At 30.8% G+C, this 14,440-nt stretch overlaps 2 protein-coding genes across 8 annotated transcripts; both read left to right on the top strand.

Moving 5' to 3' along the window:
• Positions 1-5,667: 5,667 nt before the first annotated feature.
• LOC111301438 (mitogen-activated protein kinase homolog NTF6) lies at positions 5,668-8,429 on the top strand. 4 transcript variants are annotated; one of them, XM_089744868.1, is made up of 6 exons: positions 5,668-6,242; positions 6,526-6,655; positions 6,780-6,917; positions 7,128-7,460; positions 7,658-7,841; positions 8,038-8,429. In XM_089744868.1, exons 1-6 carry the CDS (start codon positions 6,103-6,105, stop codon positions 8,103-8,105), a joined length of 993 nt encoding a protein of 330 aa, XP_089600994.1. In that variant the 5' UTR covers positions 5,668-6,102; the 3' UTR covers positions 8,106-8,429. The 4 variants fall into 4 exon arrangements, with proteins under 4 accessions (XP_089600994.1, XP_022752805.2, XP_089600995.1 ...); XM_022897070.2 differs by having other exon boundaries at positions 5,686-6,242; positions 7,943-8,429; XM_089744869.1 differs by having other exon boundaries at positions 6,101-6,242; positions 6,526-6,686; positions 7,943-8,429.
• A 1,627-nt stretch (positions 8,430-10,056) lies between these two features.
• Positions 10,057-13,811, top strand: LOC111302184 (mitochondrial hydrolase YKR070W-like). Of its 4 annotated transcripts, none has more exons than XM_089744865.1 (12): positions 10,057-10,256; positions 10,350-10,453; positions 11,210-11,245; positions 11,544-11,617; positions 11,759-11,799; positions 12,038-12,109; positions 12,230-12,413; positions 12,532-12,627; positions 12,732-12,799; positions 13,039-13,246; positions 13,340-13,429; positions 13,565-13,811. In XM_089744865.1, the coding sequence occupies exons 1-12, from the start codon at positions 10,150-10,152 to the stop codon at positions 13,625-13,627; spliced, it is 1,143 nt and encodes a 380-aa protein (XP_089600991.1). In that variant the 5' UTR covers positions 10,057-10,149; the 3' UTR covers positions 13,628-13,811. The 4 variants fall into 4 exon arrangements, with proteins under 4 accessions (XP_089600991.1, XP_022753855.2, XP_089600993.1 ...); XM_022898120.2 differs by having other exon boundaries at positions 10,347-10,453; XM_089744867.1 differs by lacking the exon at positions 11,210-11,245.
• The last annotated feature ends 629 nt before the right edge of the window (positions 13,812-14,440 follow it).

The raw sequence follows: 14,440 nt of genomic DNA, 5'->3' as shown, positions 1-14,440 counted from the left end.
ACAAGAAAGTTTTCAATTTTCTTGTTGAAGCAACATCACTTCTATATTTATATAGGTGAAGTTTCTTATTTATGTCTCAATTACTATAGACATTTAATTATTAACTCCATTAAGAGTTCAATCTCATCCTCCATTTATGCAATGGCTTACACTAGTATTCTAAATATATATATCGAATGGGTTGACTAGTGTTTACAGACACATAACAATAATTTATTATTACCTATTAAACTTTACAATTAGAGGTTATTAAATCAAATTTAGGTTCCCATTATTGGTGTTTAAAAGGAATTTTAAAATCATTCCACTTGTGGTGCTTCTTACCAAATTTTTAGGTAGTGCCTTGGTAAGAGGATCTGCTAAGTTTTTAGTAGATTTAACATATATGATGGTAATTAACCATTTTTTTTTATCATTTTTCTGATATAATCATGTCTTAGATTAATATGTCTAGATTTTTCATTATAAATTTCACTATAAGCTCTAGACATAGTAGCTTCACTATCATAGTACAAGGAAATGACTATCATTGGTTGTGACCACAACTCTATATCCATTAAAAAAAATTTTTTTTAGCCATTCAGCTTCCTTGCCTGTTGCAGCTAAAGCTATAAATTCAGATTCCATATTTGAATGTGAAATGCAAGTTTGTTTCTTGGATGCCCAACTAATTGCACCACCTCCAAAGGTAAACATCCATCCTGAAATGGATTTATTGTCACTTATACTAGTGATCCAACTTGCATTTGAATATCCTTCCAAAACAGTCGGATCTCTGGAATAAAATAAGCCAAAATCTTTAGTTCTTTTAAGATAACCTAAAACTCTTCCTATGGCTTTCCAATTACTTATACTAGGCTTACTTGTATATCTCAATAACTTGCAAATAACAAAAGCTATATCTGGCCTATTACAATGCATAGCATACATAATACTTCCAATAGCACTAGCATATTCAAGTTGTGCAATTACATTATCTTGATTTTTTGTTAATTTTATACTTGTATTATATGGAGTATTGGTTTCTTTTATATTGAGATACTTAAACTTATTAAGCAGTTTTTCAATATAATAACTTTGATTAAAGATGAAACCCTTATCATATCTCTTAATTTTAATTTCCAAAATGGTATCAATTTCATTTAAATCTTTCATTTTGAATTAAAAATCAGATACCTTTTGGTTTCATTCATGCCAATCATATTAGTACCAAAAATTAGCATATCATCCATATAGAGACATATTATAACTCCATATTCTTTAGTAAATTTTAAGTAAATGCATTTATCTGCTCTATTATGTTTAAAACCATTGGCTACTATGATCGAATCAAACTTTTCATGCCATTGTTTAAAGCTTGCTTTAGCTCATAAAGTGACTTAATTAATTTACAAACTTTATTCTCATTACCTGGAAGAATAAAACCTTCTGGTTGTTCCATGTGTATTTCTTCCTTTAAGTCACCATTTAAAAAGACTGTTTTAACATCCATTTGATGCACATGCAGTTTATGAATGGAAGCCAAAGCTATAAGAACTCTAATGGATGTTATTCTAGCTACTGGAGCATATGTATCAAAATAATCTATGCTTTCCTTTTGTTTAAAACCTTTTGTAACTAATCTTGCTTTAAAGGTTTGTATAGAACCATCTGTATTATATTTCTTTCTAAACACTCATTTATATCCTATAGGTTTAGAACCTAGAGGTAAATCTACCAAGACCCATGTATTATTGGACATGATTGAGTCTATTTCATCATTAATAGATTCTTTCTAAAAAGTAACATCTCTTGAAGTCATAGTTTCATTAAATATTTTAGGGTCTCCATCTACATTTAGTAGAATTGACATTTTCTTAAGCACTTTGGTTCTATTCCCTTCTACTAGGAATACTATAGAATCTGGAGAAACAAAATCAGAAAGTAAAAGATCATCTTTTTTAACTCTTTTGCTCTTTCTAATTTCAATAGAATCATTACTTTCTTTTCTTTTATTTTCATTCGTATGAATCATTTCAATTTGTTTTTCCATATCAATTTTGGCATCACATATAAACTTATTTTCAAAAAATTTTACATGAATAGATTCAACAATAACATTAGTATTTAAATCAAGAAGTCTATATGCTTTTGAATTCTGTGCATAACCAACAAAAATACTTTTAATACCTTTAGGTTTTAATTTTAATTTATGAGGATGAGGTATTTTATAAAAGGTAATGCACCCCTACACTTTAAAATAATCCAAATTTGGTTTTCTGTCATAATTTCAAAGTTCATATGGTGTCTTTAAGAATTTTTTTGAAAAAATTCTATTATGTATGTGTCATGTTGTTAAAAGTGCTTCTTCCCAAAGATTCAGAGGTAATTTAGCATTTAACAACATACTATTTACCATATAAACCAAGGTTCTATTTTTTATTTCGGCTAAACTATTTTGTTGGGGTGCATAAGGGGCTGTCATTTGATGAATAATTTCATTATCTTCATAAAAAAGAAAAAATAAATCTGAAAAATATTAGCCACCCCTATCTGTTCAAAGAATTTTGATTTTTTTCTCCTTTTAATTTTCAATAACTGATTTGTATTCTTTGAATTTATCAAAGGCTTTATCTTTTGTTTTCATTAGATACACAAAAGTATAACGAGAACTATCATCTATAAATGTTATAAAATACTTTTTTTCTCTCATTGTTAATAAACCATTTAGCTCACAAATATCAGAATGTATAAGTTCTAATAATTTTGTATTTCTTTCAGCTTTAGAAAAATGTTTCTTAGTCATTTTTACTTTGACACAGATTTTGCATTTAATGTCATGATTTTTTTTGGTATGTTATATAACCATGCTTAGTCATATGATTCATATAATGATAATTTAAATGTCCTAATCTAGCATGCCATAAAGAATAAAAATGCTCAACAATATAAGCATAAACATTATTTATTTCATCAATGTTTAGTTTAAACATACCATCATTGAAATATCCTTTTCCAATGAATACACCATTTTTGGAGACTATAACTTTATCAGACTCTAGTACAGTCTTAAAACCTTTTTTACATAATAGATTTATAGATACAAGGTTCTTTATAATCTCAGAAACACGAAAAATATTAATTAGAGTTAGTTTCTACCCTGAGGTAAATTTCAATTCAACTGTTCCATTTCCAATCACTTTGGCAGGAACATGATTTCCCATAAGAATTTGGTTTCTTGCATTCTTCATAAGTCTTGAACTACTTTTTGTTGTTGCAAACATAAATTGTTGCACCAAAATCTAGCCACCAATTAGATGATTTATTTGTAGTAGTCATATGAACTTCGGTGATCATTTTAGTTTGCATGTCAGTCACCATTGCAATAAGTTCATTAATTTCTTACTCAACCAGATTTGCCTTGCTTTCAGAACTAGAACCAATCTTAATTTCAACATTTTTAAATCTGTAATCTTTAATCAAATGTCCTTTCTTTTCACAATGGAAACACATTTTGTTCTTGTTAAATTTGGACTTCTTAAATCCATTTTTCTTGACTTTAAAATTGTTTTGAAATTTACTAAAAGACTTGTGAGTTTTTTCAGAATTTTGTTTACTCACGTAATTCACATTGAAACCTCTAAGGAAGAGTGCATCTCTTGCATGATTTTTTACTTCAATCTGTATGTGAGTTTGAATTTGCATGTCATTCACCATTACAACAAGTTTATTAATTTTTTGCTCAACCAAATTTGCCTTTTCAGCGTTTTTAAATCTGTAATCTTTAATCAAATGTCCTTTCTTTTCATAATGGAAACACATTTTGTTCTTGTTAAATTTAGACTTCTTAAATTTATTCTTCTTGACTTTAAAATTATTTTGAAATTTACCAAAAGACTTGTGAGTTTTTTCATAATTTTGTTCACTCACGTAATTCACATTAGAACCTCTAAGAAAGAGTGCATCTCTTACACGATTTTTTACTTCAATATGTATATGAGTTTAAAATTCTTTAATAATGAAAATATCTGTTAAATGCAAAACTTTTTTCTTATATCCATTCCATGAAGGAGGAAGTTTTGACAAAATAGCTCCAACTTGAAGTGAATCAAAAACTTTAATTTCCAGCTCACTTAACTTAGATACCCGAATTTACAACTCGTACACTTGGTCCATGATTGGTTTATCATCAGTTATTAAAAATTTAAAGTATTTCAAAGTCAAAAACTTATCCTTACCTTTCTTTTCGTTTATGTATTTGTGCTCAAGAGCAGTCCATATCTCTTTTGATGTTTTCATATTTCTGTATAGGTCATATAGACGGTCAGATAATGAATTCAGAATATAACATCGACAGACTAGTTCATCTTCTTCACGTTTGCTTCTTGTTGCCTTAACAGTATCAAAATATTTAGGAGTTGGTTTTGGAATTGGTTCCAAATTTAGATTAAGTACATAAAACATCGTCAATGCTATTAATAGAAAAACTATTTTGTTCTTCCACCTAGTGTAGTTTGATCCATTAAAATGATCAAGTCTGATTACATCTTGATTTTGAAAATGAACCATTATGCTTGATTTCAAATCCATAGCAGTAGTAGGGATAATAGTAGATGTAGTATCCATAATTACCTTTAAATTATTAGTAGATTTAAGAAAAACAGAAATAGTAAGAAAAAAGAAAATGTGGCTTTGAGGCGTGAAGAATATTTTCTTAAAGATAATTATGTTTATAGGATATAACAAAGCCTTAAAACTCTCTAAATCAAAAGTAGTAAAAATGGTTATACTGAAAGATTTATTTATAATGAATGAACATATATAAACTTTTATTCAGATAGTTATGACCTTCTATATAATCATGACCTTTATGAATAACAATCTATTCATATTTTAAATAGTTATGATCATTTGTCATATGATAATTATTTCTGTTCAATCATAATTATTTAAAATATGAATAAAATTAATACAAAAATTAATTTTATTTATCAATAATTAAATCTTTCTATCAAATGTGGGATGCACCACATTCTAAACTACTAACAGTATATAAATATTTTTTAAAATTTTTAATCTATCTTTAAATTTTTTTAAGTTGAAAAAATATTATGCGAATAAACTCTCTTAAACTCATAATTATCAAGTGTCGATTCTAATAAGTAACAATTGATCTAAAAAATAATCAGTTATATATATTATTAAATGTAATAGATGATTTGTAAATATTATTATTATTATTTTTTGGTATAAAAAATTTGAGGTAGATAGGCTGTTTAGTCCTTCAAATCAAAGTAAGATGTCTCGTACTTGACAGCCTAAAATAGATAGCTACAAGTCGTGCAATCGAGATGATCCCAACAAGTGACCATCGATAAAACTCGAATCCAATACTTTTTCATCAATGAAAACAAAATTAATCAATTGAACCAACCACTTATTAAAAAAAATATTAATAGTACATAAAATATGTCTTAATTATTGACTCAAATACACGGTGAAGCAGACCCACAAAGAACCAAAAGCAGACCTTATTAAGTGGATTAGCTGAGAAATGAGGCCCGCAAGACACAACTGGATTCAAGCTTTGCTGATAAATGATGGCCCGGTCGACGTTAGAGAAGAAGGGCTTTGAATCCAAGCAGGTTTTTATTATTTTTTTTCTTTCCAGAACATTGACAAATTTTAGGCTCAACTGTCTGCTTTGTGCACCGAGTATTGGCTTTCAAACAGTTGATTCAACGGCTGGTAACATGATTTTATGGTCATAGATTCTTTATTTGTTTGAGCGTTTAGTTTGTTTGAGCGTTTAGTTTGTTTTCACTTTGACGCTTGACTTCTTGTAAGACCTATATTTCTAAGATATTTTCCTGGCAACCAAACGAAGTCCAACCAATCTATAGGTCAACAGTCCATTCACTTCTTTTTGGTCTTTGTCCACGTTCTAATTTCAAAACCCACAAAAGAAAACCACAAAGGCAAACCCCAAATTGCCGCTTGTCGCTTTCAATTGCTTTTCTTCTCCCATAAAAACACGCGTTACACGCGCTTTTTATTTCTTTCTTTTTTGTACTGTGTTTTTTTCCAGCCTGTTTCTGACGAAAGAAGACGGAGACTGAAGCAATGGCGATTGATCTCAGAGGAATCCCGACATATGATGGCAGATATGTCCATTACAACATCTTGGGTAACATCTTTGAAGTTTCTTCCAAGTATGTTCCTCCTATTCAGCCTGTTGGTCGTGGCGCTTATGGCATCGTTTGGTAATTTTCTTCTGTTTTGGAAACAAAAGTTTGCTTTTTTCATTTTTGGGTTTTTGTTACTTGAGAGTTTAAAGCTGTAGATTCATTGAATTGGTTGAGTTTTTGGGATTTTAGTGATTGGCAGAGCTACTTAAAGTGTAGAAAAAGGAAATTTTTACTAACCCTTTTAGAGAAATTTCAGAAATGTGAGCTTTGGGTTTGTTTTGATGTTTCAAAGAGTTAATTTTGGGGTCAATGAATTTGAATTTTGTGATTGTGAGAAGTGACGCTTTCCTTATTGCAGCTGTGCTACAAATTCTGAGACAAAGGAAGAGGTTGCAATAAAAAAGATTGGAAATGCATTTGACAACAGGATTGATGCTAAAAGAACACTCCGAGAGATCAAGCTCCTTTGTCACATGGATCATGATAATGTACTCACTAGATTCTATACTTTGTTTGCTTGTAATTTGTATTAATGTGGTTTTCACTTTTTCATTTATTCTTTTCATGTTATATTATGAAGGAGAGATGAGGTCTTGCATTAATATTTTGCAGATTGTCAAAATCAAGGACATTATACTGCCACCAGAGAGGGAAAAGTTCAATGATGTTTACATTGCATATGAGCTAATGGACACTGATCTAAATCAAATAATACAGTCTAGCCAGCCTCTTACTGATGATCACTGTCAGGTGGGATATATATCATTCTTATTATTTCCCTAAAACAAAGGTAGTAGTTCATGATGTTACCTGTGTCATTCCTAGTCTATCTTGGTCCATGTAATGTGTCATGTTCAATTGTAATAAGTGTGTTGTGTCATTGTTCAATTGTACAAGTTAAAACTTGAAACCAGGCTATATGATTTCATAATTGTTGAAGCTATGTTGTGGTTTTTGTAGTATTTCCTATATCAACTGTTACGGGGCCTGAAGTACATACACTCGGCAAATGTTTTGCACCGGGACCTTAAACCTAGCAACCTGCTTCTCAATGCAAACTGTGGTCTGAAAATTTGTGACTTTGGTCTTGCAAGAACCACCTCAGAGACAGACTTCATGACTGAGTATGTTGTAACCAGATGGTATCGAGCCCCCGAGTTGCTCCTCAACTGTTCAGAGTATACTGCAGCAATTGATATCTGGTCAGTTGGTTGTATTTTAATGGAAATAATTAGAAAGGAGCCTCTTTTTCCTGGTAAAGACTATGTTCAGCAGTTGGGGATTATTACTCAGGTATCCATCCTTTTTTATTTGTTCACCCCCAGATCCAATTCTTCAGTTTCATAGAAGAGCACTGAATGTAGTATTACCGCCGTTTTTAGGCACTGTTAGAAGGGAAGCATGAAACAGGTTGCTAAACTTTAGTGGACATTGAATACATGATGATAAGACTTGCATATTTAAATATTTTTTATTATTTTATAGAACAGCTACTAGGATCACCGGAAGATTCAGATCTTGGTTTCCTTAGGAGTGACAATGCTCGAAAGTATGTTAAGCAGCTTCCTCGTTTCCCAAAGCAATCGTTTGCGGAAAAGTTCCCAGATGTCTCTCCTGTGGCAATTGATCTTGCAGAAAAAATGCTGGTTTTTGATCCAAGCAAGCGCATCACTGGTATGCCTTACAATATGCCGCTTTAACAATGTTACCATTTTTTTTGGTTCCTTCATTCATTTTCTTATAAGAAACATCACTTCCATATGATGCATGTAAAGTTGAGGAAGCACCGAATCACCCATTTTTATCAAGTCTTCATGAGATAAATGAGGAACCCACTTGCCTATCTCCTTTCATCTTTGATTTCGAGCAGACAACCTTGAACGAAGAAGATATCAAAGAGCTCATATGGAGGGAGTCTTTGAAGTTCAATCAAGATAAGATGCTCGAATGAAGTCACTCAAGTCAGTATCAAGTGTCCTAATTTTGTCTATGTTGTTTTGCTCCATTAAACTCCTGGTTGAAAGGTTGATTTTGGTAAAAACGCGTGCATAGGTATAAATACAAGACAACTAGGGTAGTAGGATATGGGTTCTCTTCTCCATGGAGACATTGAGATTTGAGATTGTGGAATGGGTTTTGGTTTCTTGGGTTTATTTGGGAGTTACTGGATTCATGTTTTATATTTGGGAGTCCTATCACCATTGAAGGGGTGAAAAATGTACTTCATATTCCATAAAGGAAGGCTATAGCTTCTTAGCCTCATATTGTGTATGTACGTATGTATGTATATATGTATGTATGTATGCATGTCTGTCTGTATACTTTTTACATTAGTTTTTTTTTTCCCAAGAGAAACAACAAAAATAGGAGTGGCAGCATTATTTTGACTCTGTTTTCATGTTCATGGGATTTGGAGTGAGTGTTTGTGCCTTAGCTTGACTTTGATTTTCTGAAATTTTATGGATATATTTCATTCATGCTATTGAAGTGTTTTTTTTTTTTTTTTGGATTCTACTTTAGCCTGCAATTTTTAAATTGTTTCATTTAGATCTTTGATCTTTTAAAATGGTTTTATTTTGGTTTTTCCTTAAAATAATTTTATAGTGTTGATATAATGTCCATGTTGTAGTTTATGTCATATAAACATTTTCATTTGTTCCCAACTTGTAACTTTTTTAAATAAAGAATAATACTGAAATTTATATTAATTAAAATTAGACTTGCGTTTCTATTATTTTTTATTTTTTAAATTATGTTTTAAATATGAAAAAAATAAAATTTTTATATAAAGTTTTAATGAATGATAATATATAAACAAATATAAATGTATTTATTTTTTAATATTAATTATTATTTAATTATGTATAAATATATATTTTTTATTAAATTAAAATATTAAATAATATTTTTATTAATATAATACATATATATATATAAATTAAATAAATAATAAAAAATATATTTTTATATATTATGAGGAAAATCGAGGCAAAGCATTTCAAACCCAATGCTTAAATTATTCAAATAAGTAAAATTTAATCTAATTCTTATTTAAAAAATCTATCAATCGACCGTAACAAATTAAAATTCATCAAATATAAGTTATTTTGTTATTTTTATATTCATAATTTTTTTTTTATAAAATTTATTTAATAAATAAAATTTTTTTTTTAAAAAAATCACACTTGAATTTATTTTAAATAATCTTCTAATAAAATATATAAAATATAAAATTAAATAAATAATATATATAAATAAATTAAGGCATAATATCCAAAATCTTATTTTTAACTTAGCTCAATTTTAAAAAATTCAACCTAATTTTTCTAAACTAAAAAAAATGAACTAATTGTATTTGAACGAATTGAAATTTATTATATATGAATTATTTTGTTATGTCTATCTTATTTAATTTTTTATTACAAATTTATCTAATAAAAAAAGTAAAATAACTAAAAAGATGGAAATCCAAAAAAAAAAAAAAAAAGCTACTAAAAAATAAAAAAAGAAGGGAAGTGTCACGAGACATAACACTTTAAATCAGTCTTCAATCAATTCCATGCAAAAAAAAAAAAATTGATTCGATCGCGGTTGTTTTTTTTTTTTAAAAAAAAAACACTTATAATAAAGCTATATGAATTACAATTAATTGAATATGATTTATTTTATTATTTCTATTTTTATTTATTTTTTATAAAATTTATTTAATAAAAAATAAAAAAAATGAAAATGAAGAAAAGATGGGATTAAAATCAAGTTTTTAAAATATTAAAATTCAATATTACTAAAAAATGATTTTAATTTTGTAAAAAGGTTTGCCAAGTGGCGCGATCTGATTGGAAAGAAATGTAGTAGCTCCATCATAAAGCCTTTCTGTCTCACTGATTTCACAGTTTGGCTGTTCTCGGTGGAACGGCCGAGAATTGAGACGCCAAAATCTTCAACGGCGCGTTTCTAAATCAAAGAAAAAAGAGAAAGGAAGATGATTCATCTTCAAATGTTAAGAAAATCTTCGCAGACTCGATCGAGAAAGCAATTATCGCGGCTTTTCTCAACAATCTCTCAACTCTCTTCGCAAGAATCCAAGCGGTGCGTTTTCCATTATCATTTTTTGCTTTTTAAATTTGCTGATAACACTTTCTATTTTGATCCATTGTTTTTTTTTTTGGGTGAAATTAGCAGGCCTTCTTTTGGCATTGCGTTCGATATAGACGGCGTCGTGTTACGCGGCAACACTCCTATCGGTGGCGCTCCTCATGCTCTCAGGAGGTTATACGACGATTCAGGTATGTATTCCTATCAGAATGTCAATTTTACTCATTTCTAATGAAACCCTATATTTTACTTGAATGACAATGTATATTACATTACCAAGGAGATAAGGATAGGTATAATTTTAAATTTTTTATATTGTACGGTAATAATAGGGATGGATAATATAGCACCATTTGATATCCATACCCATACTTTGCATATATATATTTACTAAATAGATTTTTAATTAAATAATATAAATTATTATTTTAGATTAATTAAAATTAATATATCTCTATTTAAAAAATATATTCGTGTATATTTATAAAAATATTACGTAAATATACAAGATAAAAATAAAAAAAAGATAAAAAAATAAATTTTGGTTTTTATTTTTTGAAAAGAGCTACAGGTACAGGGATTATCTATAGAGATAGATTTGAAATAACCAGTTGGGTATTGGATATAGGGATGGGTATAATATAAAAATCAAGGGATGGGATGAAGAATGCTATATCCGCCCCATATCTTACCCATTGACATCTTGTAATTTGTACTTATATATATGTATTTGCATACATATGTGTATCTATGCATATGTATGTTATAGATTAATGGTGAATTTTTTAATTAAAAATGTTAACCTTATTTGTTAAGTTTTAGCGTTTGGTAACTAACTACTTACGAATTCTGTTTTATTTTTGAATTAATTTTCTGTGTTTGGTTATTAATTCTTGTCTCTTCCAGAACATTAGATTAGACTCTGATTAGTTCACTGTGTCGGGCAGGTGTTCTGAAGATTCCTTTTGTGTTCTTGACTAATGGTGAGTGAGACCTGTGTTAGTTTCCATGTCCTTAAAGCTCATTTCTTGATCATAGTTTCTTCTTTGTTCCTTCTTGGTTGCCGTATTTTAAGCTAATGATGCTACCTGCTGACCAAGCACTTTAAGTGAAAGATAAAGATTGAAAGATTGTTTCCATGTGTCATTTTGGCGGTTAAATAGGTAGCCTTTAGGCACAATATGATCATTGGTTTTAGATATGATTTTCGGTTTTCAAAGGAATGAATGATGCAGCGTATTCAATTAATCATTGTTGGTTCCAACTTCCCTTTTTTTACAGGGGGTGGTTTTCGTGAATCAAAAAGAGCTGCAGAGTTGTCAGAACTCCTAGGTGTAAAGATTTCTCCTTCACAGGTACCTCCTTTGAAATTGTTCATATTCTTCCCTTTTTTTTTTTTTTTGGTAAATTTATTCAAATCCATTACATTTTACTTAAAGAAAGCTTTGTGGATGATGGTAGTAACGGCTGATAAAATCCTTTTTAAATCATTCTAGGTCTTGCAGGGCCATTCACCTTTTAAACAGTTGGTGAACAGGTACGATTTATTATTTACATGGGCTCTTAATTTCTTCCAAAATACTATAGCAAATATGACACTGCATGTATTTGTTGAAAAGCTTAAAGGACAACTGTGTGTACTTTTCATGGAGATAATTGTTAACTTGGGGAAATTTTATTTAAGGAAAGAAAAGGTCCAAATATGGGTCAAGCATCTTGTTTTTCAATTATGGAACCTGTTTGTCTCACTGTTTCTCATTGTCATTGCCATGCAGGTTTGAAAATGAACTAATTGTTGCTGTGGGAAAAGGTGAACCTGCTGCAGTGATGTCTGAATATGGATTTAAGTAAGCTTTTGAATGTGCTTCCTGATTTTTTAGTGCTAATGTTAATTGCAACTCTAGAAAATGCTGATAAGGTTTGGATAGAAATTCTGAATGGCTTGTGTCCTTCGATTCTATATGCAGAAATGTGATTCCAATAGATGAGTATGCACTGTGCTTTGACAACATTGACCCTTTGGCACCATACAAGAAGTGGAGCGCCATGGAGGCTGCTGTCAACTGTTCTAGAAAATTCAGCATTAATTCTGAGAGAGTTCAGGCAGCATTTGTTGTTAGTGATTCTGTTGACTGGAGCAGGGACATTCAGGTTGCCTTTACCAATTTAATCATATCAAATACTTTCATGCTCATTCAGTGAGACGACTTGTTAATTGATGTTTTATTTGGATTGACTAATTATAGCATTGGAATCTTTTTAATGTTAGGTTCTTTGTGATATTTTGAGAACCGGAGGTCTTCCTGGAAGTGAAGAAGGACGTCAACCCCCTTTGTATTTTGCTCATGATGACCTTAAATACCAGGTTAGTTATGATGTATGCTCTAAAAGTCAGTTGCTTTTCTTGAGCTTTTATGGAGCCTTTTCTCTACAAGTAGTAATCCACTGATAATATGCTCTTAAAGGTAGGGTGCTTTTCCTTCTGAACGTTTTGGCATGGGCGCATTCAGAATTGCACTGGAATCCATCTTCAATAGGTAAGGGCGGAATGTATATAAACAGACGATTATACGCCAAGGTTACTGTTAGATGATTACTATGCTTTCCTTTTGAATTTTTCTTAAAATGATTTTTTCGCATGGCCTATTTTTAGACCCCTCATGGCATTCCTGTAGTTCAAGCACCATTATATCACTCTGTCATTACTCATTAGTCTTTGGGAGCAGCTTATGTTCCAGAGATAGCTTTTGTTAATTTCAATAAATTAAACATGCAGCATTCATACTGAAGCTCTGAAGTATACATCCTTAGGAAAGCCAAATCCAGTTGCGTTCAAGAATGCTGAAGTTGTGCTAAAGCAACTAGCCTCGTCCCTTTATCATGACTTTAACATCGTGGACAGTGCAAATTCTGGAAGTCATGACTTGCAAACACTATATATGATAGGAGATAATCCTTTAGTCGACATCAAAGGTGCACAGCAGGTTTGTCTCTCTTGGACGGCTTTTAACTTCATATTTTTATCTCTATTGTTTAGCGTTACCAATGGTGAGAAATAATTGTGTTTTATATTTCAGGCCGGAAATCCATGGTTTCCCATTTTGACAAGGACTGGTGTTTTCAAGGGAGATCGTCGTTCTAATCATGCTGAGTTTCCAGCTAATTTGGTAGGCACTTGAATATTGTGTCTTTACCAAACCAACTTGATAAGAACCTTAATCTTTGTTTTTTGAATTGGGAATGTGGGGTAACATATCTTGAAGATTAGCGCATCCTAAAACCTTTTGTTGTTGCTGTTGCAGGTTGTTGACAATGTGGAAGACGCTGTGAACTTTATTCTGAGGAACGAGTTCATCAAATCATAAAATTAACAGCTGAATCAAACGATGTTCATCCATTTAAGTTATTCCCTCCATTTCAAACTCCATATCTTAGCTGGACTCAAGTTAAAGAAAACTTGATCTACAATTTAGTAGTTTGTTTGAATCAAACGGTGATATACTAATGCAATTGATTGAAACGTATATAGTAGTTTGTTTTGGTCGGTAACTACCAGCGTTGTGTTTAGAGTCTGAAGTGCTCCATTACGGAATTAGAGTTAGAACATTCGAAGGCCTTGTTCTGATCATTTTCCTTTAGCTCCATCATCAATAAGCCAAAGAGTTGGTAAGGAATATATAATCATCAAGAGAAAAGCATGAATCATGTATGGCTCATTTCATGATCAGTAATGTTGATCAAAGTTTGCTTTCCTGAGCCTATTAGAGTATTTCGGGTATTAAACTTTACGTCTGACCTCTGATTTTCTGGACGCCCATAGCATTATCATACTCCCGTGTGGTGAATGCTCGGACCATGGTAAAAAAAGGAATATAAAATCATTAAAAAATGTCCTATGAAGACCCCTTTTTCGGCTGTAATTCACTAATCTCGATTGTTTATTTCCAAGCACGATCGTACCAAACCTTATCCATACAGATGACGAAGGGCTTTTGGCAAGGGTGCCTTTCAACAGGCCTAGTGTTAGATGCATAAGCAGTGTAATCAGGTCTCTTGTATCAATTAAGCAGTGTAAGCAGTTTAATCGGCCATCTACTCGATCCATGCGGATCAATTCTTTGCTCTGCATCTCCGCTCATGAAAACTGATACTGAAAGACAGATTTTTGTGTTCAAAAG

The sequence above is a fragment of the Durio zibethinus genome, chromosome 15 (genome assembly GCF_047325235.1).
Source record: "Durio zibethinus cultivar Kanyao isolate XHJ-2024 chromosome 15, ASM4732523v1, whole genome shotgun sequence".
NCBI classification, from domain to species: Eukaryota; Viridiplantae; Streptophyta; class Magnoliopsida; order Malvales; family Malvaceae; genus Durio; species Durio zibethinus.
Note: the sequence above shows the minus strand (reverse complement) of the source record. Positions and strands in the feature narration are given on the sequence as shown.

What these genes read in the sequence shown, in the direction of transcription:
- LOC111302184 (XM_022898120.2), top strand. Translation starts at nt 10,150, where the DNA reads ATGATTCATCTTCAAATGTTAAGAAAATCTTCGCAGACTCGATCGAGA. An exon ending in TAAAGATTTCTCCTTCACAG is followed by an intron (nt 11,618 to 11,758) that starts GTACCTCCTTTG and finishes AAATCATTCTAG; the next exon opens with GTCTTGCAGGGCCATTCACC. An exon ending in CTGAGTTTCCAGCTAATTTG is followed by an intron (nt 13,430 to 13,564) that starts GTAGGCACTTGA and finishes TTGCTGTTGCAG; the next exon opens with GTTGTTGACAATGTGGAAGA.
- LOC111301438 (XM_022897070.2), top strand. Translation starts at nt 6,103, where the DNA reads ATGGCGATTGATCTCAGAGGAATCCCGACATATGATGGCAGATATGTC. An exon ending in TTACTGATGATCACTGTCAG is followed by an intron (nt 6,918 to 7,127) that starts GTGGGATATATA and finishes TGGTTTTTGTAG; the next exon opens with TATTTCCTATATCAACTGTT. An exon ending in TCCAAGCAAGCGCATCACTG is followed by an intron (nt 7,842 to 7,942) that starts GTATGCCTTACA and finishes ATGCATGTAAAG; the next exon opens with TTGAGGAAGCACCGAATCAC.